The sequence below is a fragment of the Cervus elaphus genome, chromosome 16 (assembly GCF_910594005.1).
Source record: "Cervus elaphus chromosome 16, mCerEla1.1, whole genome shotgun sequence".
NCBI lineage: Eukaryota > Metazoa > Chordata > Mammalia > Artiodactyla > Cervidae > Cervus > Cervus elaphus.
Window position 1 is genome coordinate 8,538,345 of NC_057830.1, and position 25,542 is coordinate 8,563,886.

The following is a 25,542-nucleotide window of genomic DNA, read 5'->3' on the forward strand; positions in this document are numbered from 1 at the left end:
AGTAGGCAGTGATTAATTCATCCTCTGTGAGAGCTGGGCTTCTATTTAATGGGGGGTCTCTGCCCAGAAGGAGCTGGAGGCAGCTCTGGGAGCACAGGAGCATGGCAGAGGCTCTGAGGCCGGGCTTTGGGGAAACAGCCGGCGTGGAAATGCTGCCAGAGGACGGCGGCTGCAGGCCCAAGGCCAGGGTCGGGCTGGCGTCCAGGAGGAGCAGCGCCCACTGGCCTCTGACCTGCTGCCTGCTGTCGATCCCCATCCTGGCTGCACTCACCACCTACCTGCTCGTCGGCCAGCTCCGGGCCCAAGGAGAGGCCTGTGAGCGCCAGGTAAGCGAGACTCCTCGGTGAGCCGGGGGGCCGCAGACATCCGGAGGCCCCCTGGCCACCTCCGCGGCTCTGGACAGAGCTCCGTGACCATCACAGTGCTTTGCTTCCAAATGCAGGGGAGGGGCAGAGTGTGAGGGTGGAGAAGGCCAAACCGGCTTTTATCCTTCACATTTCCAGGGTATCAGCTGTGCCTTTGGATGTTTCTTTTGGAAAGAACTTCAAGCCACACATTTAGATACTTATAATGTACTGATAATTTGGGAATATTCCTTTTCTTTAAAAAAAAAAAAGCTAAATTATGAGGGGGAAGTGCAAAACTAATACATAGTTGTCAAAAAAGATAGAATATACAGATAAGGGGAAAAAGATAATTATCATTACCCATAATGCATGGAGGTGACTACGATTAACATTCTGGGGTATATAACTTCACATTTTTCAATAAGATGGGATTATTTTGAGTCTCCTAATATATTGTGATTTTATTTATTGTTAGTAAATTCACAGCAGCATGATGACATAGATGGTTGTATTATATTGCTGTATATGTATGTGCTATAATTTATTTATTTAATCAACCCCTTTTCTTGGGTTTGGAAATATTCTTTATCAAAGCTCAAAAGAGAACCTCCTACCTGATTATTTATTTCTCTGGTCTTGGTCGGGGTGGGGTGTCAGGGAGGTTAGTCAAAGAAAGAATACTGGGTCTAGGAAAGCAATGATGCAATGGTTGGAAAGTGCTGGCAGGTGATGGGGAGAACAGTTCCAGACTAGGAACTTCAGAAACCTCAAAGCCTGAAGAATGTGTCACTCAAGCAATCCTCTTAAAAAAAAACAACAACAACTCTCCTGCATAATCTGTGATAAGTTATTTAACTTCAGTCCAAAGTATTAAATTCCAAGGGGCAAACAGGTTTTTCGGTTGGTTTAACTGGAAACCTGTTCGCTAAGCACTGCTGGTGACTTCAAAGCAGAGACACGCTGCACCAGTCACGGTGAGAGTGTAACTCTCACCACCCACCAGGGTCAGCAGAGATTGGGACCCCGAGACGGACACCAGCACCCATGGCCACACGCCGCCCTTCGGGGAATGCAGACGCAGGCGGGGACCAGAAACGCTGCTCAGAACTCCAGGAGCGCAGGAGGGCATGGGCTCGGGTTGTGACCCCCAGGCCACCGCGCGGCTGGTCCTACAAAGTCAGACCATGGAGTCCGTCAGCATTCTGGACTCTGCCCCTCGTCAGCCGGAAGGAGCTAGGCGTTCTTGAAGGAGGCACTGGGTGCTTTCAACCTGAGCTCTCCTCGGTTCTGACGGAAAACCCTGTCTCTGCCTCAAACGACTGCCCAAGGCGTGCGGATCTAAAGGCCCATCGGGTGGGATGTTGTGGTCCCACGGGGGCCAGTGACGTACCCAGTCAGGAAGAGAGTCGAGGCACAAGCTGGGACTAGACAGGAAGCCTTGTGAGTGAAGGAACCACGTGCCTGCCCTATTGTATGCACTCAAGAGATGCAGAAGTTAACACTCCGTTCTGTCATTGCTAAACCAATCTCCCTGGAGAGTGAACACGCGGGGACTTTTGGAGTTGTGGTTTGGTCAGGCTATACAACTTCTTGGTCAGAAGAAAGAGAAAGGGAAATGAGGTTAAGGCTGGGGAGCAGGCAGGAACTGGAGTCCTGAAAAGAAACACCAGCCCTGTTCAAAGAAGAGACTTAAATAAGAATGTTTAGAGAGTTTAATTAAAAGGGGTTCAAAGAAAGGTCAGTTTGCTAAAACGCAGACGGATTAAATGGGAACCGCAGGGCTGGCAGCCTCCTGGTGCTACCAACGGTATCAAGCTGGTCACCGCCTCTTGACCTGAAGAGGCAAGCAGAGGGAGGCGCTTTAAAAGAACCCAAGGAGACCTAACTTGTAGGAGAGGGCCTGCCTGGAGGGGCAGCAGGGAGGCAACAGAAAGCGGGCAAGGAAAACTGACCAGCATCTGGTACCAGCCTCTCACCCCACTGGGCAGACTCAGCTGGAAGCTGGGTTCAAAAGAGCCAGGAAGGCAGTCTGCCAGGAGGGCAGACTCGCCAGGCACAGGACAGAGAGGGGACCCAGAGAGGCTAGCAGACAATAATCAGCTCAGAGGAGATGGAAGACAGTGGGATTCAAGACGGAAAATCAGTTTAGCAGGACAGCTTGGGTAGACATCACGATGAAATGTCAGGGTTCTTAGCCGCCCGACTCTGAACCCCAGCTCAGTAGCTTCCAGTCGTGTCCGTAGGCATGAGGCTTCTTTGTGTGTGTCTTTGCCTGTTTCTCTTCCTACCAGAAAGGATTCTACTATTCGTACTCTGACAGCACTAATGAAGCATGTGCAGGTGCAGTTTACATGTTGGAAATGTGGGGAGAGCTACAAGAACACGTTAAGAGGACTTGACAGCACCGGTTGTCACACAGAGTTCATCCAAACTTCCTGTAATTGGAGTGACCATCTGTGGTAGCTGATGGGCTTTCTCCAGAGGAAAAGCCAACTTCTACTTTCTCTATGATAGAAGGCAGTTTTGCAACTCGAAGCGAGGTGCCCACCTAAATTAGGTGCCTACCTTTGCAATGAAACTGGGAGGTGGGGGCATTATCTTTCCTGATGTTCACATTTCAGAGAGATGCCCTCAGGTCCAGGGAAGGGGCGGCGAGAAGAGACCTATGTGGTCTTTGAAAGAGTTTCTATACATTCCAAAGCAAAGAGAAAGCACTTATGGGTTTTCTAACATAAATGCTCGAGGAAAGAGGAAGAGAAAGAAATTTCCCTTATTTTGAACAGGGGGAACAAAGCCTCTTATTTTTCATTTGCACTTGTCCTTATGACCTAGATGCCACAGTTAGTAAGACCTAGATCCACATCTCAAACCCAGACCTGTCTCCCTCAGAGCCTGAAACATTCCGCAAGCCCTGCAGATACAAAGCCCCACTGTGATCTGCCTGAGGGGACTGCACCAGATGCCCCTAGGGGCAAATCACCACCTTCCCCATCCTCCCCTCCACAGGCTTCCCCTCTGCGTCCCCATCCTGGCCTCCTCCTCCTCTTCACCACCCCTACCCAGCCCCACAACACCATCTTCTGCCCACAGCCTTCAGTGAGAGCCACGGAATCTGAGCTTGTTTATGGAATGATTTTTCAGGCCCAGGCAAATCAATGCTAACACAAGAAAAATTAAGAGAGGAGGGTCACCCAGACCTTCAAATACGTTCACAGGCCTGAAGAGCCAGCTGAGCAGCAGAGGATAAGCTGATGATCACACAGCAAAGACAATAATGATGACACGCTATGAGCTACCATCTCACACGTGTAGCGCGAGCTCACACACATGATCCCGCTGGATGTTCATCCCAACCCAGAGAGGCAGTGTGAGGGGGAACAGAGGCATTTGGCAGATGGGGAGCTTGGAGCGAGAGCATCAGCGGAGCACCCAAGGTCACAGCCTAGGGGGACGGAGCACAGTCTCCAGAGTCGGCAAATCCAGGGCCTTGGTTTCTCTGTTACCTCCCCTCCTCCACCGCCCCAACCACAATCAAGCTTTCAGCCAACAAAAGCACCTTCCATTTTCCCCTTTGCGTGGATGAGAGAGGGTGTCACCCTTGTGTATTGGGGAGTTGAGGAGCATAGGGAATAGGAGAACTCTGCAAAATGAGAGATCTCTGTAAAGAGGAGCCTGACCCTGACTCTCCCCACGGGAGCCACAGTGATTCTTGGGAACCTTTGCACTGCATTGTGTCACGGCCCCACCATGGTGGCTTCATCTTCTACCCCTCACCCTTCTTTCTTGCCTCTGGCTCCTCAGCCCCTCTGACTTCCCTAGGTCCCCTCAGGGCTCTAGTGCTCTGCTCTGCTCCAGGTCCTCACCTGGCCGCTTCCCCCTGTGAGGGTTGCACTAAGGGACTTCCTCATTCCACCCATGTAACACCCGTAGGAGGCCAGCATCCCTGAGGATCTTTTCTAGTCTGCTTTAGAAGAGAGCTGAGGCTTGAGAAGAGGAGGCTCAAAAGGGCTTGAAAGGAAGAGAGTGAGCAACAGGCAGAAGCTCCCCAAGTTTCAGCTTTCCCATCATACCCACCCCACAGAAGAGCCCTGAGGATTCTAAGGACACTCCATAAAGCCCCTCGAAAGTCCTTGGCAATCTAGGCACTGCTGGGTGTTTGTCCCTTCCTTTCCCTTAGTAGACGAGCTCTTCACAGAGATTTACAGAAATTAAAAGATGGAAATGCCCTTAGTCCAAGGGTCAACAGCTATGACCCATGGGCCAAATCTCACCCACTGTGTTTGGTGGAAACACAGCCACACCCACTCGCTTACACAATGAACATGCTCACACTGGACACATTACACACTGGGCATTTTCATACTAACAGCAGAGTTAAATATCTGTGACAGGCTCTGTGGTCTGCAGAGTTAATATTTACTATGCAGCCCTTTCCAGGAAGTGTTTGCTGACCCTTGATCTAGTCAAATGTCCTCGTTTTACAGTTCAGGAAACCAAGCATCAGAGAAGAGAAGGAAAAGTCCAGGGTCACAGAGCAGGTCAGGGACAGGCCTAGAATTAGATCCTGTGTTTGTGTTTGCTTGACCTCACTCTACCAGAAAGCAGGACCAATTCCTTTCTTTCTGGGACCCTAGGCTAGACTGGAAAAGCAACAGCAACTTGTGAGTAGTCTTCCAGGTTTCTTGTAGCAGCAACAAAAACAGTTACCAGCACTGTTAAAAAAAGAAACTACTTTAAACTGGACTCTACCTTCAGGGAATGTGTTAGGAAAGATTCAGTGTGACAAACATATTATCCAGTAAGTTGCAGAGAAGAAATGAAAATTAGATTTGAGATCACTTCACACCCAGATGAAGTGATCATAAATGTAACATCAATTAAATATACCATGGTCCTTTCATGCAATGGGAAACTAAAATGAAGCATCTGTGTATGAAAGGGTGGGAATTTCTTGAAGACATATGTTAGGTGAAAAAAAGCAAAGTACATAACAGCATATAGAATGTGAAATACTTCATTTTCTGAAAAGATAATGCATATTAATATATATGAATGTGTCTATAAATGCATAGACTATCTCAAGGAAGAGGATCAAACAGACTGATAACTCTGTTAGTATCCAAGTGGGGAAACTGGGTGGCTGGGTAACAAAGGAAATAGGAAGATATTTTTGAACCCATAACCTTTTGGACAAAATATATTTGTTACTTATACAGAAAAAAAAAAAAGAAAAAGAAAATAGACACAGTGAAGCATTTGAGACTCTTGAAGAATGCCAGACAGATTTGCATTGTGGAAAAACCATCAGTCAAAAGTTCAAACCCGATTTGAATTCTGGCTTAGCCACTTCTTAGCCATGTTACCTAATCTTCCTGGGCCTCAGCTTTTTAATGTATGAAATAGGGATAATTAGAAATAAAACACTTAAAGTATCTGGCAGGGAGTGGAGTATTAGCAATTGTAGCAACTAGGCTCCGGGAACTTCCCTGCTCATGGAAATTACGTCACAGAGGACGATTTCAGCAGCCTTCCTGGAATCTGCCATCAGCAGTCCAGAGAGCAGGTTCTGGCACTGGAAGGCTTTTCTTGGTCTCTGATATTTGTGAGCTGTCTTCATACCTCCTTCTCCACCCCGGTCTTTCCCCCTTTACCCACACTCCAATCCATCCTTTCCCAGCTGCTCTTGAGCATGGCCTTGGCGTTCTTTTGGCCTTTAGTGGCTGTCCGCATCCCCGACTCTGGCCCATGGGTGCCCGGAGCCTAGGCCTTCATCTTCCCTCCAGCACACAGAGTCTGCGCTCCAGGCATAGCTGAATGCACCACACTGGCTCAGCCCGAGCCTGGCACAGACCCACAGGTCGGGCACTCAGTGCTGTGTGATGAAGTGTCAGGAATGCCACGGGAGGACGACTTCTCAGGGCTGCACCACCATCAGCTTCGGTCCTTTCCTGCAGGTCCTACTTCTAGAATCATCTGCACGCACTCTCCTCACCTCTCCTTGGTCCCCTCCAAGCTCAGTTCCAGCCCTTCCTGAAAATCCCTGCAGGGCTCCTGGTTCTTGTTCCCTGCACCCCTCCCACCCCTCCTTCTCCTACACATGGCCCCTGAGACGCCTTGGTTTCCCTCGGATCAGCAGGACCCAATAGTGATGCCAGCTCAAGCTTCAGCACGGCACACACTACAGGGAGAGCCATGGCCCCTCCAGGCCACAGCTGCGGCCTTGTTATGATTTATGGGCTTCCCTGGAGACTCAATGGCAAAGAACCCGCCTGCAGTGCGGGAGACCTGGGTTCAATCCCTGGGTTGGGAAGATCCCATGGAGGAGCACCCACTCCAGTATTCTTGTCTGGAGAAGCCCCATGGACAGAGGTATCTGGTGGGCTACAGTCCTTGGGGTCACAAAGAGTCGGACATGACTGGGCGACTAGGCACATTATAATTTATTATATACCAGACTCCATTCTAAGCTTTTTCATATTTAGGGTTTTGAGACAAGCACATGAGGGATCCGGCATATAACGCGTGCAATGAACGTCTGCTGTTGATGCTTAGTGCATCACCTCGGTGACTCCTTGAAATCACGCAATGAAGAAAGGACTGCTATTATCTCTGTTTTAGAGAAGATGAATCTGAGGCTTAGAAAATCTAAACCACACACGGAGTGATACTGGGATCAGAACCCCTGTGCATGTTCCTTCCTCTTAACCATGATGCTAGTCTGCCTCTGAGTATAAAGCCAGCAAATTATTCACTTTCTGGGGGTAGTCAGACAGGATTTAACAATGATACCCTAGAAAATGCCTTTCACATAATAAGTGCTCAAAAACGCGACTTCCCTTTCTCCTCTGGGGACACCTAGCAGTCCCTAGCATACAGCAGGCACTCATAAGTGTTTCCTGGAAGGAGAGAATGGAGGAATGCACAAGGTACCTGACCTCCCAAAGCCTCAAACTCCCCACCTATCAACGAGGGACAGTAACCCACTTTCTTCATAGCGCTGTGCTGAGAATTCTGCACGAAGTCCAGAAAGCTAGTGCCATATGGTAGATGCTCCACAGACATCATTTTTCTGCTGAGTCCACCTTTAAGTGTTTTATTTCACGGAAGCTGTTCCCTCTGTTGGATGAGGAAAGGATTAAGCTCCTTTGCTTGCCTAGAGGAAACACAGTTGAGGGAAATGCGCTTCGTAAACTGCAGAACACTGAGCACTCCGTGGCTGCCTCTGCTGTAGCCTCGGGGAGTCTGGGCACACCTGAAGGAGAAACCCAGCCCACTCCCAAGGCCAGACCAGAGGCAAAGTGCAGAGAATCCAGAGGAGGGGAGGGCGCACTGCAGAAATGAAAGGAAGGGAGGGCAACTGAGCAGGTATGTGAATTCCACACTTCCACTGCAGCTCCTGGCTAGTGACTCCATGATCCACCCATTCCCTCTTATAAACATACGCATCACTCAAGGCCAGCGTCCTCTTCTAACAGCACAGGCAGCCCAGCGGCAGCAGCACCGTGGCTCTCAGAGGTCACCCCACAGCCTGGGTGTCCTTAATGAGGCCCCACAGCTGAAAGCAGCAACAAGCATGGGGTTTGATTGGGTGAGGCTATATCCCAATCCTTCAAGTCCTGTAGTAGACTTAGAAAGGGCAGGAGTCTAGAAGCAAACTGGACTAAGGAGGCCTCTCCGGTTGGGAGAAGGAGGGAGTCGTCCAGAGCGTCAAAAGGATCCAAATGTGTCGCTAGTCATAAAGAGACCCGAAGGTGGCTTCTGCTTACCACTGCAGTGGTGGGATGAAGCGAAGGTATGGGGAACCAACAACACATACCGCAAGGACTGACTGAACCCAAACCAAGAAGGAAAATGAACTGACTTTCTAGTCTATGCCCATGGTCTTTCTTAGCCATCACAACAGTCCTGGGAGGAAAAAATCAATTTGCTTTTATCGATGAGACTGTCTCATTGAGGTTATCATGCGTGTGTGCTCAGTCACGTACAACTCTCTGCGACTCTATGGACTGCAGCCCACCAGGCTCCTCTGTCCATGGGATTCTCCAGGCAAGAACAAGGGGGAGGGTTGCCAGTTCCTCCTCCAGGGGATTTTCCCAATACAGGGACTGAACCACGTCTCCTGCATCTCCAGCATTGCAGGCAGATTCTTTACAGCTGTGACAACTAGGAAATAATACAACTGAGATTTTCACCTTTTGTTGGGCTGCAAACACCACATTCTTTGCCTTGCACCACTTGGAGTGTTGCATGTAAAGCTCCATCCAGCACACCTTGGAGGCGGATGAAATGAAATGGCCTTGGCATCAAACATTTCCGGGTTGGGTATATCCTTGTGCAAATACCAACAGGAAATTGCAGAAGTAAAAGGCAAGGCAATAAGCATCTGTGTGTTTCTCCTAGAAGTGCTGGGAGAATGTTATGGGTCATAAAGCATTGATGCCTTTGCAACTGTGGTATTTGTGATGCTAAGAAATAGACGTCTCTTCCTGTTTATAAATTTACTATGGAGTAATTACAGACTATGGGAGAAAGGCTAAGTGGGTCATTAGTTAAAATATACTCAGGGGACATAATGTAGTCAGCTAATGTTTATGGGGCTCCTGACATGTGCCAGTCTGTACTTGGTCTAAAGGTTCAGATCCCCAGCCCTCCATGAACTCTTTGCCTTTGACTTATAAAGATGATGAAGAGGTGGTAACCTCTCCTGAGAGCAACTGGAGTACTAGATGAGGCGAGCACAAAAGCACTTGAACGGTACCTGGCACCAAGGAGCCCTCGACTAGATTGCAGTCTCCTCCTTCCCTCCATCCTTTTTCCTTGTTGGAGGTATTATAGAATTTCCAAAATGTCTGAAGTAATAGATCATGGTTAGTTGAGTTGCTGCTGCTGCTAAGTCACTTCAGTCATGTCTGCCTTTGTGTGAACCTATGGACTGCAGCCCACCAGGTTCCTCTGTCCATGGGGTTTTTCAGGCAAGAATACTGGTGTGGGTTGCCCTTTCCTTCTTCAGGGGATCTTCCCAACTCAGGGATCAAACCTGGGTCTCTTGTCTTACCTGCATTGGCAGGCAGGTTCTTTACCACTCAGTTTCCCAGGTGGTGCAGTGGTAAACAATCTATTCTAAGTTTTAGAATACGTGCAAAGTTTTGGATTTCTAAGTTGTAAAATTCTGGCTAGAGTCACTGAAACTGAATCTTCCTCCATCTTCTGCTCTCTCTTCTGCCTGTCATTCCGGTGCCTGAGCATCAGTTGGATAATCCAGTGGGACAGCCAGGCACTGTCTGAGGTGCTAGGAATGTGGGGGTGAGCAAGCCAGCCCAAGTCTTGCTAGAGAGAGAAAAGCAATAAGCCCACAAATAAGCAACAGCACTTGAGGGAGTGATAAATGCTCTTAAGGGGAAATAAAACTTGGATCCTTGTTCTCAGCCAGTGATTTGAGAAGGCATTTAATGGGAAATAGATAAATCATATTTCTCAGGGGTGTTCTTGGATTCCGTATCTATTCAGATATGTGAGCTAATGTTGCAGTAACCTGCATTTCTCCAGAGCCATCATCTCCTTGCTACCCCAGAATAACCAGAAGTGATAAAGAGGAGTCAGGGTTGGAAGACAGTAAGCCACTTACTGACATTTTTTCTAAGCAACCACCTTGAGAGCAGCAGGCATTGAGCCAGGACACGTGCATAAACCTTGCCTTGAAAACGTTCTGCTTCGTCCTCTCAAATCTCCTGTTTATTCATTCCTGCATCTCATCATAGTCATCTTCCTTCCACGATAGAGTGATTATTAAGAGAAAAATTGGGCTTTCCTAGTGTTACTGTGCATAAGAATCCTCCTGCCAATACCAGGGTCACGGGTTCAATCCCTGATGCAGGAAGACTCCACATGTCGCGGGAGCAGCTAAGTCCATGGGCCGCAACCACTGAGCGTGCGCTCTGGAGCCCATGAGCTGCAACGACTGAGCCCGTGTGCCCGAGAGCTTGTGCTCCTCAGCAAGAGTAGCCACCGCAGTGGGAAGCCCACGCACCACAGCACAGAGAAGCCCCCGCTTGCCACAACTAGGGAAAGCCTGCGTACAGCAACAGAGACTCAGTACAGCCAGAAACAAAAACAGATAAATCATGGTCGATGATGACGTGACCACTGCGCAATCTGAGTTCTGGGAACTAGGTGATGGAGCGTGTTCTGAGAACGGACTGAGACCGGGCGAAAAAAATAAATAAATAAAAAAAAAAATAGATAAATCATTTTTTTTAAAGAAAGAGAGAGGAATAGCAACGGAAGGCTTTAGATGCTGTTCTTGGAAAGAGAGTCCCAGCTGATGTTCTCCTTGGAGATTCTTTGTTAGAATGCTTTGTTCTTCAAACCTCCAACTGGCAGGCACTATCACAGCCTCCAGATGTTTGGCAGTGTGCTGGGTGGGCCACTTCAAGCCCACACACATCCATCCATATACAAAAATAAAATGTGTGCCCAAGATACAGAAATCCAACAGAGCAAATAGGAAAATATGTTCACTCCCAAATTCGTGCTGAAGACAGTCGGACTCTGAGCCAAAGGAAATGCTCCAGACTCTTAGCTGAGAGTCTGCTTAGACAAAAGTAAGCAGGATGTTCACAAAGATCTCTCAGCAGAGAACTAAATGAAGTAGAAGGCCAACCAGGGAAGGTACCGTTTCCTACACTAGGGGATGCAACCAGGCTACCCAGTTCTCTCTGAAAACTCACCTTCAGTTTTCTACCTTGCCAAAGGATCAAGTCCTTTATCAGCTCTGTCAATAACAAGTAAGGAAGCAGGCTACAGAGTAAGCTCATTTCTAGGCTGCTTCCCTACCTCCCAAGCTCATCAAAGTTATTCATGTTGGATAAGTCATCATGTTGATTGGGTTTAAGTGTTCAAAGATGATTGTGCTCATGACGCTATGCTAAAAGCATATAATGTGTTCATCTGGCAGCAGACACCCCAGTTTCCCAACTGCTCCCATGCTCCGTTGAGCCTCTTCACTCTTGCACAAGCTTCTGGCCTTGTCTAAAATGGTCATTATCTTTATTACCCGGCTAATACCTGCAAGACTCAGTCCAAGGGTAATTCCCCCTGATTCTCCCACTTCTGGGCCAAGTTCCTATTTTCTGGACTCTGTGTTTCCCCCACTGCCACAGTGCATGGAACCTCTAGCCCTTATCCATCCACCTCAGCAGATGAGGAACTTGCCCAGAAGTTAGAAGGAATAATGGCTGAGGACTTAGGATTCTGCAGTCAGCTGGCCTGGGCTAAAGCCCTGCTCGTCCACTTTCCAGATATAAGACACTGGGCAACTTTCTCGGTGTCCCTAGGCCTACTTTTCAGTATGAGGATATAAACAGCACCCACTTCAGACTCGGCGCCAGCAGGAAGGAGGTAACACATATACAGGGCTTAGCACAGCACAGTGCCAGCACTCAGTGAGTAACTAAGGCTGCATTTCCTGCCTCCTCCAGGGCTCTGGAGTCATTCACTGCATTGCCTCTCATGACTAGAGTAGAGAGAATTTGCTGCTGCTCTTACTCCATCACGTCAGTCGTGTCCGACTCTGGGACCCCATGGACTGTAGCCCACCAGGCTCCTCTGTCCATGGGATTCTCCAGGCAAGACCAGTGGAGTGGGTTTCCATGCCCTCCTCCAGGGGATCTTCCTGATGCAGGGGTCAAACCTGTGTCTCATATGTCTCCTGCACTGCAGGCAGATTCTTCTCTGCTGAGCCACCAGAGAAGCCAAAGAGAACATGGAGAGAGATAAACATAGGATAACAAGACTGGGACGGCAGCTGGGACTTTAATTCCAACATAAGTATTTAGCGCTGTGTCCGAAAGGTTACAGGGGGCACTGAAGGCTTAGGAACAGAGTTGTATCTCAAAGTGATGCTTCAGGAAAAGCCCTTTGAAGGCGGGTTAAGAGACGGGTTCAGGTAAAGAAGGAACCAGGTGGAGGAAGACCTGTTAGGAGGCTATGGGAAGGATCCAGGAGAGCAGTGTGCTGAAACCTGGAGTGGAGGCATGAATGACAAATTTTTCAAAACAAAATAACACTTGGGTTCATGGAAGAACAAAGAAGCAAATTTCAGGCTTGGTAACTGAAGAGAAGCAGTAGCGGTGCCATCAACAGAAGTAGGAAGTGGAGGAAAGGGTGCTGGAAAGGGAGAAAGCCATTAGACAATTCGGGGCGGGGGCGGTTCTAGTAGAAGTTAGACAACGTGTCTTGGGAGTAACACAAGCCTGGTGGTCTGGTCTCTAACAAAATCACTGTTATCACAGAACTGCTCAGACCTAGACCCACCGACAACACAGTTACATCCGTAAGAGCACATACGCATATGCAGAGAATCCGTACATACAACATGTGCAGACACACAGATGCAAAAACACACTTACACCCTCTCCCGCTGAGGAAATTGTCTTCTCTCTTACTCACACAGTTTCTCATTCACAAGCACACACACACATACACACACGAATTTTAAAATGTAGAATTAATCAAGTGTTCATGGTGACACTATGATCAGTGGTCACGTGGACTATGCAGTTACAAGAACCAAATCAGAAGACTCTGAGTTGAGTCAAAATTGTAGCAGAGAAGAGAACACTGGATAATGTAAGACAGTGATCTTATTCCTAAACTAAGAACGTAGTTTTGCTCCTGAGTTCGTATGCAGGTCTTATGAGTGGTGGTTCTTCATTTCCTAGGCCTTCTCTGCGCTGACTCATACATTTTCTTCATCTCTGACCCAGGAGTTATCTGTTGTTGGGGATGTTGTTATTCCCATTTTTCAAATGAAAATGCCAAAGCTCAGAGTAGAAGTATCTTGCTCAAGATTATACTGTTAATAAATGGTGGAACCAGGATTCAAATCCAGTCTGTCTACCCCCCAGAGCAGTTACTCTTCAACTACCCTTTGGTATCTGAAATGGCTCACAAACTAGGATTGTAAGAATGAAAAATTCTTCACATATTACAAAGCAATAGGCAGAATTGTGGAGGGTGATGATGAGAAAGACAGTATAGTCATTTCTTTTTCAGTCTCATTTTTGGCAATAGTTCCAATTTTTAAATTGTGCTGAAGAAAAGAAAATAAAGCAAGTGTGGCTATTTGTTCAAATAATAGAAGCAATGATAAGATGTCAGAGTGCCCTAGTATGGAGCAGGAAAAGCTCTCAGGACAAAATTTTAAAGCTGAGCTTCAGAGACAAGCCTCGGAGAGAGAAAGGTCATTGGGGTGCAGGAAGAGGAAGGGAGAGAGCTTGGTTGCAAGGCTTCCATCAACCCAATGTTCTTATGCCCATTTCCCTTATCTCTGCACACCAAGGCTGGGTAGCAGCAGCATCTTCACTGTGCTCATGACACGGGCAGTGGGTCAAAAGGACCACAGATGACCTGAATCATGTCTTTCTTTCCCAACAGACTCCAAAAGAACAGGAGATTGGACCTTCACATCAGCGAGCTTGTAAGTGTGTTCATATTTTATGCCTTTTCTTGTGGGGTGCAAGAATGTTTCTTGCAGTTCTGATACATGGGAAGTTCAGATGCAGACTCAGAGGAAAAGTGAGGCTCCTCCTCAGTCACTAGGAAGGCAGAATGGTGCCGTGGCCAAGTGTATGACCTATGGAGTTGATAGTCTTTAAACAAATAATTTCACCTTCCTCAGGCTCAGTTTACTCACCTATAAAAATGGTGATAATACTACCGACCTCCCAAAGTTAGTGTGGATTCAGTTAATTCCTGGAAAGGTATTTTTGTAATACCTAGCACATCAAATGTATACAATAATCTTTCCTTTTATCATCAATAACATCATCTTTATTACTACAGTTAGAACACACTTATCCAATATAATCATCTCTGAGAACTGACAGGGAAACAGAGGTCCAGAGAGGGAAGGGGATTTGCCAAGGTCACATAGCTACAGAGCAGTCCCCAACTAGTTTTGTTAGCATGTTCAGATGGCTCAGAGGATACAGATGAAGGGACTATAAGGAAGGCCAATCAGCTCCCACAGAACTGACAGAAGCAAAGGAAAGGCAAGATGAGCTTTGCTGAACACCAGCCATGTGCCAGGAATCATTTTGAGCACTCATCATCCATGGTAGGAATTGATGTGCCCACCTTAGATATGAGAAAACAGAGTTTCAGGTTGGATAACTTGGCCAAAGTCATGGAGTCAAGGTTCATTTGTGTTCAAGATTATTTCTTCTGAGGCTGCCCTGCCCCTGGGGGAAAAAAAAAACACCCTGAGCCAAGCGGGAGGAGAAGACTGTCTCTCTCCGGTTGCAGGCACCATGCAACTCCCCAAATTCAACTCCAGTCACCCTCCCACTCATACAAGCATCTCTCCTTTCCTCATAGACGCACCTCCTGGAGCTGATAGGGAGAAGCCAAGGGCACACCTGACAGGTAATTCTTCTGACTGTGTTTTCGAAGAGACTATGGGCCAAGGGCCTGAGATTTCTTTCAGCGTTTGCCAAAACTGAAGCGTGTAGCTGTAAACTGGAAACCACACCCCTTGGTAACAAGACTTCTCCCAGTCAAGGGTTCTCAGATCTCTTCCTCCCCTGAAGGGTCCAAAGCCCCTTTGTTTCTTGGGCATTTTCTTTCAGATTCTATCAGCTCTCCTCCTTCTCTATCATTTCTCCCCTCATTCTCACACTTGGTCATTCAGAAATGACTTTCCTCAGATTCAGAGAGTCACATAATTATAAATCTAGTCAAAGATGAATGCTCCCCTGAGCTGCCAAGTTATTGAGTCCATCTGTGCTCTATTCAAGATGAAGTTATTGGACATTTACATTCAGCTAGGTATTTCTAAAGAATTTTCATTGATGTGAAAAGATTAAGAGCAATCTCTTAGCATCACCAGTTAGTCAGAGTCCCAGGTCGACATTCCTGACACCTAGTGTCTGGAGTCACACAAACTTCTAAGACTCCAGAGACAAGCGCAAGACAGTGCAGAAGGATGTGTTAAAAGCCCGCTGAAATACTAGAGAGTTAAAAGAAGCATATTCTTCTGACCTATAACAAAGTCTGCAACCCACAAAGGGATATCCCTGGGGCCCACATGTGCCTGAGTCCTAAGTGAGGATGAGGACCAGGGGGATGTCAGTTGCTGTCACTCACCACTTACCTATGAGAATGGGAGATGCTGAACAGGCTGGGCAGGAAAATCCCAGAAGCCAAGTATGGAGATGCCGCTCCTTTTCCTGGTGAATGGGGGGAATGGAAATTGGGACAGGCATCTAGCCCAGTTTTCCCGAGCTTCTCATGTCTCTGCACCGTTGTTTTCCTTGGTGGCTCAGGTGGTAACAAACCTGCCTGCAATGCAGGAGACCTGGGTTCGATCCCTGGGTCAGGAAGATTCCCTGGAGAAGTGAATGGCAACCCACTCTAGTATTCTTGTGTGGAGAATTCCATGAACAGAGGAGCTAGGTGAGCTACAGTCCATGGGGTCTCAGAGAGTCAGACACAACTGAGCAACTAACACTTTCAAAAACTAAACACCGTGGTAGACATTTTACATTCATGATCTCTTTCAGTCTGCACATTAGCCCAATAAGATGGGGAAACTGAGGCTCGGACAACTAAATTCACCTTCCCAAGTCACAGGACGAGGAAGAGTTGAGATCTGACACTGACTCCAACTATTTCCACTACAACATACTTGCTACTCAAAAACCTGCTTGCTGCTGTGTTGACCTAGCTAATTGCATACCAATTTAACAGAACTGACTTTGTCTGGAAAATAAATGCTTTTGCTTCGAATCATCTGAAATTAAGTTTTGTTATTTTGGTTTTTTTTTTTTTTTTTTTTTCTAATTTTTGACTGTACTCAGCATACGGGATCTTAATTCCCTGACCAGGAATGGAACCCATGTCCCCTGAAGCAGAAACGTGGTGTCTTGACCACTGGACTGCCAGGGATGTTCCAGGAGATGACTTTTGTAAATCTATTGCCTCACCCACAAAGAAGGAGTGGAGGCTCTCAGGGGGGACTGGTAACAGTGTCTCCCACAGGGTTTGCAGAGAAACAGCGGAGCTCTCCATGAGCCACTCAGTGCGGGGTCAGGGAAGCCCACGCACACTCTAAACGTGTGTCAGAATCGCAAAAGGAGTCACAGTCTCGTCAGCAACGGGAAAGACACTTTAGAAAATCCAGGAACCAGGTTTTGGTCACTTAGCAGGTGAGAAGTTTGCTGAACACTTCTTTAAATATAACCTATCCCCAAACCGTGGCCAACAGTACATAATGGTTATTGCTTCAAAAGCAGTTGTAGGGTATTAAAATGGCAACCCACTCCAGCGTTCTTGCCTGGAGAACCCTAGGGACGGGGAAGCCTGGTGGGCTGCCATCTATGGGGTCGCACAGAGGCAGACAGGACTGAAGCAACTTAGCAGCAGCAGTAGCAGCAGTGTATTAAAATGTGTTTTTATTTTTTCTGAAAAGTACCAGTTTTATTGCAGGTTATCTTATTTGAAATCAATGGTTTGAATCAATGGTTTGATTCTATTCATTTTTTTTCTGCTATAGACAAAACCTCAAAAAAGCATTCATTCATTTGTTCTATGTAATGTATGTGAAAATGAAAATGTCAGTTGCTCAGTTGTGTCCAACTCCTTGCAAGCCCATGGATTGTAGCCCACCAGGCTCCTCTGTCCATAGAATTCTCCAGGGAAGAATGCTGGGTGGAGGGGGTAGCCATTCCCTTCTCCAGGACATCCTCCCGACCCAGGGATCAAACCCAGGTCTTCTGAATTGCAGGCAGATACTTTACTGTCTGAGCCACCATTTTAAATAATGCAAACATAAAAACATATAAAGTACATATAAAATGAAAAATGTTTGTTTTTTAATCTGTCAAAATGAAAGATGTTAGCTTATTTGGGGAAAGAGAATAAATATATATAGAAGTAACACTGTATCCAGCCATCATGAGAAAAAGGTCCACATCTCTTCCATTCATCTGCTCTTTAGAACAAGACTATGAGAGAGCTTTGTCTCCAGTTCACAGACAGGAGACTGAGTTTCAAAGAGAAGAGCCTCCATGTTATAGAGTCAGGATTAGAACAGGGCCTGGGTGGTCCAGAGTCCTGGTCTCTTTCACTCCTCAAGTCTGTGGTATTTTGGCTTACATTTTGGCCCTTTTGATGTGGGAGAAGCATTTGCAAAATCTTTTGGATCTCTGGTGTTCTGCATGCTAATTTTTTATTAATTACTTCCTGTGTTTCATGTGGCTTTGGAATAGGCATTGGAAGGGAGTGATAAGGAACATGTCTCTCTCTGACATCTCTCTCAGTAGCAGAGCATTTCCGAAACCAAAAGGCTAGTAAAAGTGAATGTAATTTAGAAGATGTTCCTCACACATCATCTCTTAATCCTTTCCATTGGTATTATCTCCTTTTCCTTTTTTTTTTTTTTTAAATGTTGTTGTTCTTTTGTTGTTTTTAAGGAAAAATACATCAAAAAACAAATCCTCTTTAATAAACACTTTACGCAAAAGGATTATTGCAAAGTGGGGAGGTCGGAGAGGGAAGAGACTATTGCAAATGGAAGGACCTCAGGCCATAAAGTCTGCAAGTGTCTCAAGAGTTAGGCTGAAGGGTTTTCCTTTTATAGAGGGGAGTACACACAGCTAAAAAGAACCGTGTATGGAGAAGAGAGATGGAAGGTTGGCTTGATTAGCTCAGTGAATGCTTTATCCTGAGGCCAGCATACTTTCAGGAGGCTGGCTCAGGTTGAGGATCAGGTTGAGGGTGGACAGAATTTCAGGTGCCTGGAACAAGGAGGGTAGGAGATTTTTTTTAACCTTCGTTGGTTTCCAAGATCAGAGGGCTCAAAAAAATTCAAAATTATCAAACAGGAAAACTCAAGTCCAGAGAGGCAAAGTGATTTGCTTGAGGTCACCTGCCTAAGATGCTACTCTCTGAACAATGTGTACGTCCATTCACACATCCTCTACTCATTCCTTCTCAAGGAGACTGTTAGCTGTTGGTTTTATCCCGTCTCTTTACTCTTTGAAAATGATGTTAGATTCTTTTTAGCAAATTCCTTAGATCCTGACACAAGCAATGAAACCACCCTCTTGTCTTTGCAGTTGTGAGACAGACTCCCATGCAGCCCTTGAAAAATCAGTTCCCAGCTCTGCACTGGGAACATGAACTTGGCTTGGCCTTCACCAAGAACCGGATGAATTACACCAACAAATTCCTGGTGATCCCAGAGTCGGGAGACTACTTTGTTTACTCCCAGGTGACATTCCGAGGGACCACATCCGAGTGTGCTGAAATCAGCCAAGGAAGGAGACCCAACAAGCCAGACTCCATCATTGTGGTCATCACCAAGGTAACAGACAGCTACCCCGAACCAACCCAGCTCCTAATGGGGACCAAGTCAGTGTGTGAAATAGGCAGCAACTGGTTCCAACCCATCTACCTAGGGGCCATGTTCTCCTTGAATGAAGGGGACAAGCTGATGGTGAATGTCAGCGATATCTCTTTGGTGGATTACACAAAAGAAGATAAAACCTTCTTCGGAGCCTTCCTGCTATAGTAGTAAGGCAGATGTCATTGCATGGAGGTCCTCTGCTTCTTAGGTCCTAATTTTCCTCACTCGTAATTATAACCAGGAGGCTTTGTTGGAGCATTGATAGAGACAGTAGTTAAGAAATTTAGGGGCCAAAAATTCATGCTTTATGTACCTGACTGATGAGAATACTAATCAGAAAAAGGCAGAAGAGAGCAGACCTATTATCACAGCTGCTTGGAAGAGCGGTGAGCTTCTAAACATTAAAACACTGACCACCAAATGAATGGAACATTTCCATGCCTGGGTCCTATGCATTTGTCAAGAGAGGGCGCAGGTACTGTTCAATTTTATTATGCAGCATTTGCTTCAGTTCAGGAAACTTAAAAACAAAATCGAAAGCCCCAGAAACAGTCCAAACACTTCAGAGGCAAAATCCTTCATCAGTTCCCCCAAACCCATACTTTAATGCCTTACCGAAAAAGAAAAAAAAAATGAAAAAAGAACTCATATTTCTTATAAATGTGCCTCAAGAAAAGGAATTAACTTTCAAGCCATCTATGCCAAGTGAGAAAAACTGCCTTTCTCTTTATTATGTACACGTGCATCAAAACAAGCTGTGAGTTCCCATGCATTTTAAAAACACAACAGCACCCATTCAGCACAGTGTTCTTGAGCACCTTTCATGTGTGTGCTGAACCAAAACACGCTGTGAAGAACGAGGCCGATTCCACCCAAATGTAGATGAATTCCTGGCTGCAGGTCAAATACCGCTCAACATATTGCAAGGTCTAATTCCAACTCCTCACAAATATCACCGGACACTGTTAAACATGAGATTTCTGGAGCTCTCCTCGCTATGTAAGACAACCAGCTGATTAGGCCAGTCAAGAAACCTGAAGACAAGAGTTCAGGCAAACAGACCAACCATAAAACAAAGTTGACTGATCCCATGGACTTAGTCCCTGGAGGGAAAATGCCAATCACCACATCTGGAGATGTTAACTGAGATCTGCTTTGAGGTTTGACTCACTTTATATGCAGAGTGTTATATGGGTACTTTGAAAATATTCAAAGGGATTTAAATGTGGAATTGGCTCATCAGCCCAGCCAAGGCATCTTTCCTGAAGAAGAGGCAGAACACTGAGAAGGCCCTTCCTGTGCTTCTATGAGTTCATATCCTCTGTGGTCCTCAAATCTGTATGATTTTCCTGCGCTCATATGTCAAAGGTTGGAGGGACATTCTTGTTCTCTTAGCCTCTGTTGATTTGCCTGTAAAGAAGGAATCCACCGACTTGTTTCCCAGGATCAAATGAGCTCATGGGGATCAAACAGGTCAGCTCTGAGCATTCTGTGAAGTCCATGAGTGTGTCAGTGTGACTTGGGGAGTGTTCTCCAGCACCTTGGCCTTTGTTATAAATATTCCCTATTGTGAGACACGTCACAGATGGGTCTGAAAGCAAACTTGGCAATGACATCACTCTTAACTTGGGCTTCCCTGGTGGCTAAGCTGATAAAGAATCCACCTGCAATGCAGGAGATCTGGGTTTGAACCGTGGGTTGGTAATATCCCTTGGAGAGGGGAACGGCTACCCACTCCAGTGTTCTGGCCTGGAGAATTCCATGGACTGTTCCATGGGGTCACAAAGAGTCAGAAACAACTGAGCAACTTTCACTTCACTTCGCTCTTACTCTCGTTACCGCAGAGGCAGAGACGTGTATGACGGGGTTCCTGAACACGATGACTGGTGTAGCAGTACTGGATCAACACTTGTTGAGCTCTAAGTAAATAAAAATTAATTTCTAATTTCTTAGTTGGGAGGTTAAGGCTCTGAAGGCCTCAGTTTCTCTATAAACAGTCAGCAAAGGGCTCAGCAGGAGCAAAGAGCGGGGCGTGGTCCCTTCCACCTGGTTCAGAAGTGTCTACAAGGGAAGTGAAGCTTGAGTCCTGAAAGGAGGTGGGCGGGCAGCAGATGGCCTGGGGAAAGGGCATCTCAGTCAGAGGAATTACCCTTTACTTAAAGCAGAAAGGAAAGGTTTCTCAGTAACTACAAAACCAGCTTGATAACAGAATGTTTCCTCCACCAACTCCTAGAACAATAGCTATTTGCAATTCAGGAATGTTTTTAATCAATGACTCCAGCCTGGCTCCAGATCACAACTAACATCCTGTTAAGGAAATAAAAGGCTCTGTCTGCATCTGCATGTGAGCACCGAGCAAACCCGGGATGTGGAAAAGGATTTTCACAGAGGGGCCCAGCGTGGCCTGCTCACTGTCCCCTCCTCTGAAAAGAACCCCTCACCAAGGGCCTTCAAACCTGCCCTCTGTTCCACAGGGAATCTGATGAATTTGGAAGTATATCCGAAAAATAGGAATTTCCTACTCTCCTAAAAGACTTGAGGCTTTGAAAAAATCCCCACCACATATTTGTTTTACTCTTGATTATTAAAGATTGTATTTTGCTTAAGTTTTCATTGCTGAAATGAAATGTTAACTTCTTTGTTAATGCTGAATTTGTTAAATCCTCTTTGATTTTCCTTTTACTGTTTAAGTAGGCCAAACATTGCTAGTGGGACTCAAGTCAGAACTTCTGTTTCCTTGGCATTATTATGAGTAAACGGGGTACATTCAAAGATTTAGAAGGGGAAAAGGAACATGTTTACACGCTTCGGAAAATAGTTAATTTAGGGAGAAAATGTTTTACTGGTTCTAACTCTGAGAAGGCTGAACTCAAATCAATTCCACAAACATTTACTAAGTACCTACTTGCCCTGGGGATACAAAGATAAATTATTTTCTCTTTAAATGTGTTCATTCTAACTGCTTAGCGCTTCCATTGTCTGTAGATCTTTTAATTTATTTTGGTTGTATTAGCTAATTAATTTGCTAGCTTTAGGCATGTGGGTATTTTCTCATTATGAAAATGGGTGCTGTTTGATGAAGGATAATCTAACAAAATGACTTGTGCTTACTCTAAGTGGTTTTTAAAATAGCTATTCAAGGACAGTTCTCCATAAATAAAAGGGAAGAAAACAAAGATACTCTCTATGGTAAAGTCCACTAGCTAAACCACATATAGAAAAAGGTTTTTATTATTTCCTAGACTAGAGAAGATAATTCATCAACACCAATGACACTATTAGAACTTTAAGGATAACTCAGATGTTTTGAAAAGCCTGTGTTTCATATAGAAAAAGGTTTTTATTATTTCCTGGACTAGAGAAGATAATTCATCAACACCAATGATACTATTAGAACTTTAAGGATAACTCAGATGTTTTGAAAAGCCTGTGTTTCTCAGCCAGTACAGGAACCATGATCTAAATGCATGAGGTCACTGGCATTTTGACCCTGGTTTAGATCTATTTGGCAGAACAAAATTGCTTAAGCTACTAAACTTCCTAAATTGTTTGGCTAAGCTACAGCAGGACATGAAAAGGTCCACTTTCACATCCTGAAAAGTGTCTGGTTCAGTTCAGTAACAGGGCATGCCTGAGCCTTGGGCTCCACTTCAATCAAAGCTACGCCACCCCAGAGGAAACATCACCCCTGTGATCGTCAGTAACCCCTCTGGACTGTAAAAGTTCAACTAGCTCACTGCACAAGGCATGTTTGTTGCAAGTTTCTCTGGCAAGGTATTTTCCCAAGTCCTTTCCCAGTCATATTTTCATGATTGTGACATTGGGGATGAATTCTTTAGGACAGGACTGTTTATACCCTGCACTTTGCGAAACACATGCAGAAGTCACTTGCCTCAAGATTTCTTGCTCTCCCAGGACACAGAGCCCCGGGAGTATTCTGCCATTTTTAGAAGAAATTTTTTAAAGGATGCACCACTATCTTGGATATTAAGAGCTATTGCATCCTGTTGGCAGCTGGGCCTGGGAAGAATTCAGTGGACTATTAACCCCTGAATGCTTTTGCTCCAACAGTGAGAGAGTGAGGGTCAGAATAGTCACATCTATGCCCTGCCCCACTCTTACAACCATATTTACAACTTTCCAAGCTCTGATACACATTTGCCCCCTGCCATCCCTTCCTCCATCATCCCATTTTAAGAAAAAAGTACCATACCAGCCCATTCGAAACTTATTCAGGACCGCACAATGAGCTAATGGCAGATCTAGAGCTGGGATACTAGCTTCCTGAATCATAATCCTAGGCTCACCAATTACCCTCTGCTCTTATTAATAGTATTCCTCTTAATAACTGGAAGAGAAATTAGAGGAAGACAGGAGAAGTATCAAGTATCAGTGGGTGATGTAGAAAGGGGAAAAGATTTCTTTATTTCCCTAGAGGAAAGAACTAGGGCTAAGAAGTTGAAGTTACAGGGTCACCATGTCTGCCTTGATATCCAAATAAACTTTCAATCCCTGAATAGAATGTTCCCAGATAGTGATTGTTTAGTCCCAGAAGATACTCAAGTGAAGGATTCATCTTAAGGCTTTTGTAGAAACCATTCCTTCATTGAGGTAAGAAGAAGAACTGAGTCAAAGGATTTCTGAGGTCTTTTCCAAATCTTTGTGGCCATTTTTAAAATGATTTATGTGTGTTCTATTTGATTATTGAGAACCTGGAAGGCCTTGTCAAGGGTTCAGGGCTTTCTAGCCTAGAAGTGGTTGCCATTTCCTACTTTCTCAGAGACTGTCCAACACAAGTGACTCGGACAGCATGACCAACAGAGCATGTCATGGGATGTTAGAGAACTGCAGTGTTTGTTTGCTCCAAGTTATATCATTTTAAGGATGAAGGAACTCAGCCTCAAAAAGGTGATGTGAATGGCCCATTGCCAGGCAGTAACAAGTAGCAGTGTGAGGCTAGAAGGCATATCGCCTGACACCCAGACTAGTAATCTTCCATGTCATCCATGACTCAGTTACTTTCTGGAGCATCTGTCACATGACAGCACTTACCTAGATGCTGGAGAGTCAAGACAACAAAGAATATGACGGGCGAGTCCCACTCTCACGTCGTGTGTGTTCAGGTAGAAGGAGACAAACGATGTTGAGTAACTAAAGAAGTGGGACTTCATCAGATGACTTTATTTGTAAAGTCATGAAATATGTAATCTCCCCCCTTTTGTTTCAGGGGTGAAAAGATTAAACAAATGTAGGTATTTATCTGGTTTTAATGATAAGCCCCATGTGCTTTGATTGATTTTATGTTTTATGTTAAAACATCATAAACCCAAGGTAAACTGCATATTGTATGCTGTTGGATATGTTAACTAATCCCATGTCTTCTGGCACTACTGTATGTATTCAATCACTGTGAATGATATGTTGTACATGTTAAAGTATTTAATAGATGTAACTTAATAAACTGGCATTGAAAGCCACAGAATTTTAATAATTAGACCAATTCTTTTGTCAATCTGTGCATTTATTTTTCTTTCTAGATTAAGGTCCAAAGATAATCTCTTGAAGTTTTAAAATGCATCTAGTTCTCCATGTATTTGAATCCAAAATGGCAACTGATTTTCACAGGTTATAATAAACCTTATGACAAATTGATTGTGAAGCACAACAGAGCATACCACTCTGGTCAGATGGAGGAAAGGAAGAGAAGCATGGAATAAGAGGAGTTCCTTTCATGAATGAGGAGACTCTGTGGTTGAGCAGCTCAAGCTCACACTCGGTTCAGTTCAGTCGCTCAGTCGTGTCCGACTCTTTGTGACCCCATGAATCTCAGCACACCAGGCCTCCCTGTCCATCACCAACTCCTGGAGTTTACTCAAACTCAATTCCATCAAGTCGGTGATGCCATCCAGCCATCTCATCCTCTGTCATCCCCTTCTCCTGCCCCCAATCCCTCCCAGCATCAGGGTCTTTTCCAATGAGTCAACTCTTCACATGAGGTGGCCAAAGTATTGGAGTTTCAGCTTCAGCATCAGTCCTCCCAATGAACACCCAGGACTGATCTCCTTTAGGATGGACTGGTTAGATTTCCCTTCAGTCCAAGGGACTCTCAAGAGTCTTCTCCAACACCACAGTTCAAAAGCATCAATTTTTCAGCACTCAGCTTTCTTCACAGTCCAACTCTCACATCCATACATGACCACTGGAAAAACCAACTGTCTCATCAAGAGACAGACTTTTGTTGGCAAACTAATGTCTCTGTTTTTTAATATGATATCTAGGTTGGTCATAACTTTCCTTCCAAGGAATAAGCGTCTTTTAATTTCATGGCTGCAATCAGCGTCTGCAATGATTTTGGAGCCCAAAAAAATAAAGTCTGACACTGTTTCCACTGTTTCCCCATCTATTTCCCATGAAGTGATGGGACCAGATGCCATGATCTTAGTTCTCTGAATATTGAGCTTTAAGTCAACTTTTTCACTCTGCTCTTTCACTTTCATCAAGAGGCTTTTTACTTCCTCTTCACTTTCTGCCATAAGGGTGGTGTCATCTGCATATCTGAGGTTATTGATATTTCTCCCAGCAGTCTTGATTCCAGCTTGTGCTTCTTCCAGCCCAGCATCCCTCATGATGTACTCTGCATATAAGTTAAATAAGCAGGGTGACAATATACAGCCTTGACGTACTCCTTTCCCTATTTGGAACCAGTCTGTTGTTCCATGTCCAGTTCTAACTGTTGCTTCCTGAACTGCATACAGGATTCTCAAGAGGTTGGTCAGGTGGTCTGGTACT

The 25,542-nt window shown here is 45.5% G+C and overlaps 1 protein-coding gene and 1 non-coding gene across 2 annotated transcripts; both read left to right on the forward strand.

The window, feature by feature from the left end:
• TNFSF15 (TNF superfamily member 15) lies at positions 1–24,253 on the forward strand. Its single transcript, XM_043870632.1, has 4 exons — positions 1–326; positions 13,782–13,824; positions 14,724–14,771; positions 18,464–24,253. Exons 1-4 carry the CDS (start codon positions 102–104, stop codon positions 18,916–18,918), a joined length of 771 nt encoding a protein of 256 aa, XP_043726567.1. The 5' UTR covers positions 1–101; the 3' UTR covers positions 18,919–24,253.
• LOC122673102 lies at positions 10,470–10,552 on the forward strand. Its single transcript, XR_006334592.1, has one exon.
• Positions 24,254–25,542: the final 1,289 nt, after the last annotated feature.

What these genes read in the sequence shown, in the direction of transcription:
- TNFSF15 (XM_043870632.1), top strand. Translation starts at nt 102, where the DNA reads ATGGCAGAGGCTCTGAGGCCGGGCTTTGGGGAAACAGCCGGCGTGGAA. An exon ending in GAGAGGCCTGTGAGCGCCAG is followed by an intron (nt 327 to 13,781) that starts GTAAGCGAGACT and finishes CTTTCCCAACAG; the next exon opens with ACTCCAAAAGAACAGGAGAT. An exon ending in ACCTTCACATCAGCGAGCTT is followed by an intron (nt 13,825 to 14,723) that starts GTAAGTGTGTTC and finishes CTTTCCTCATAG; the next exon opens with ACGCACCTCCTGGAGCTGAT.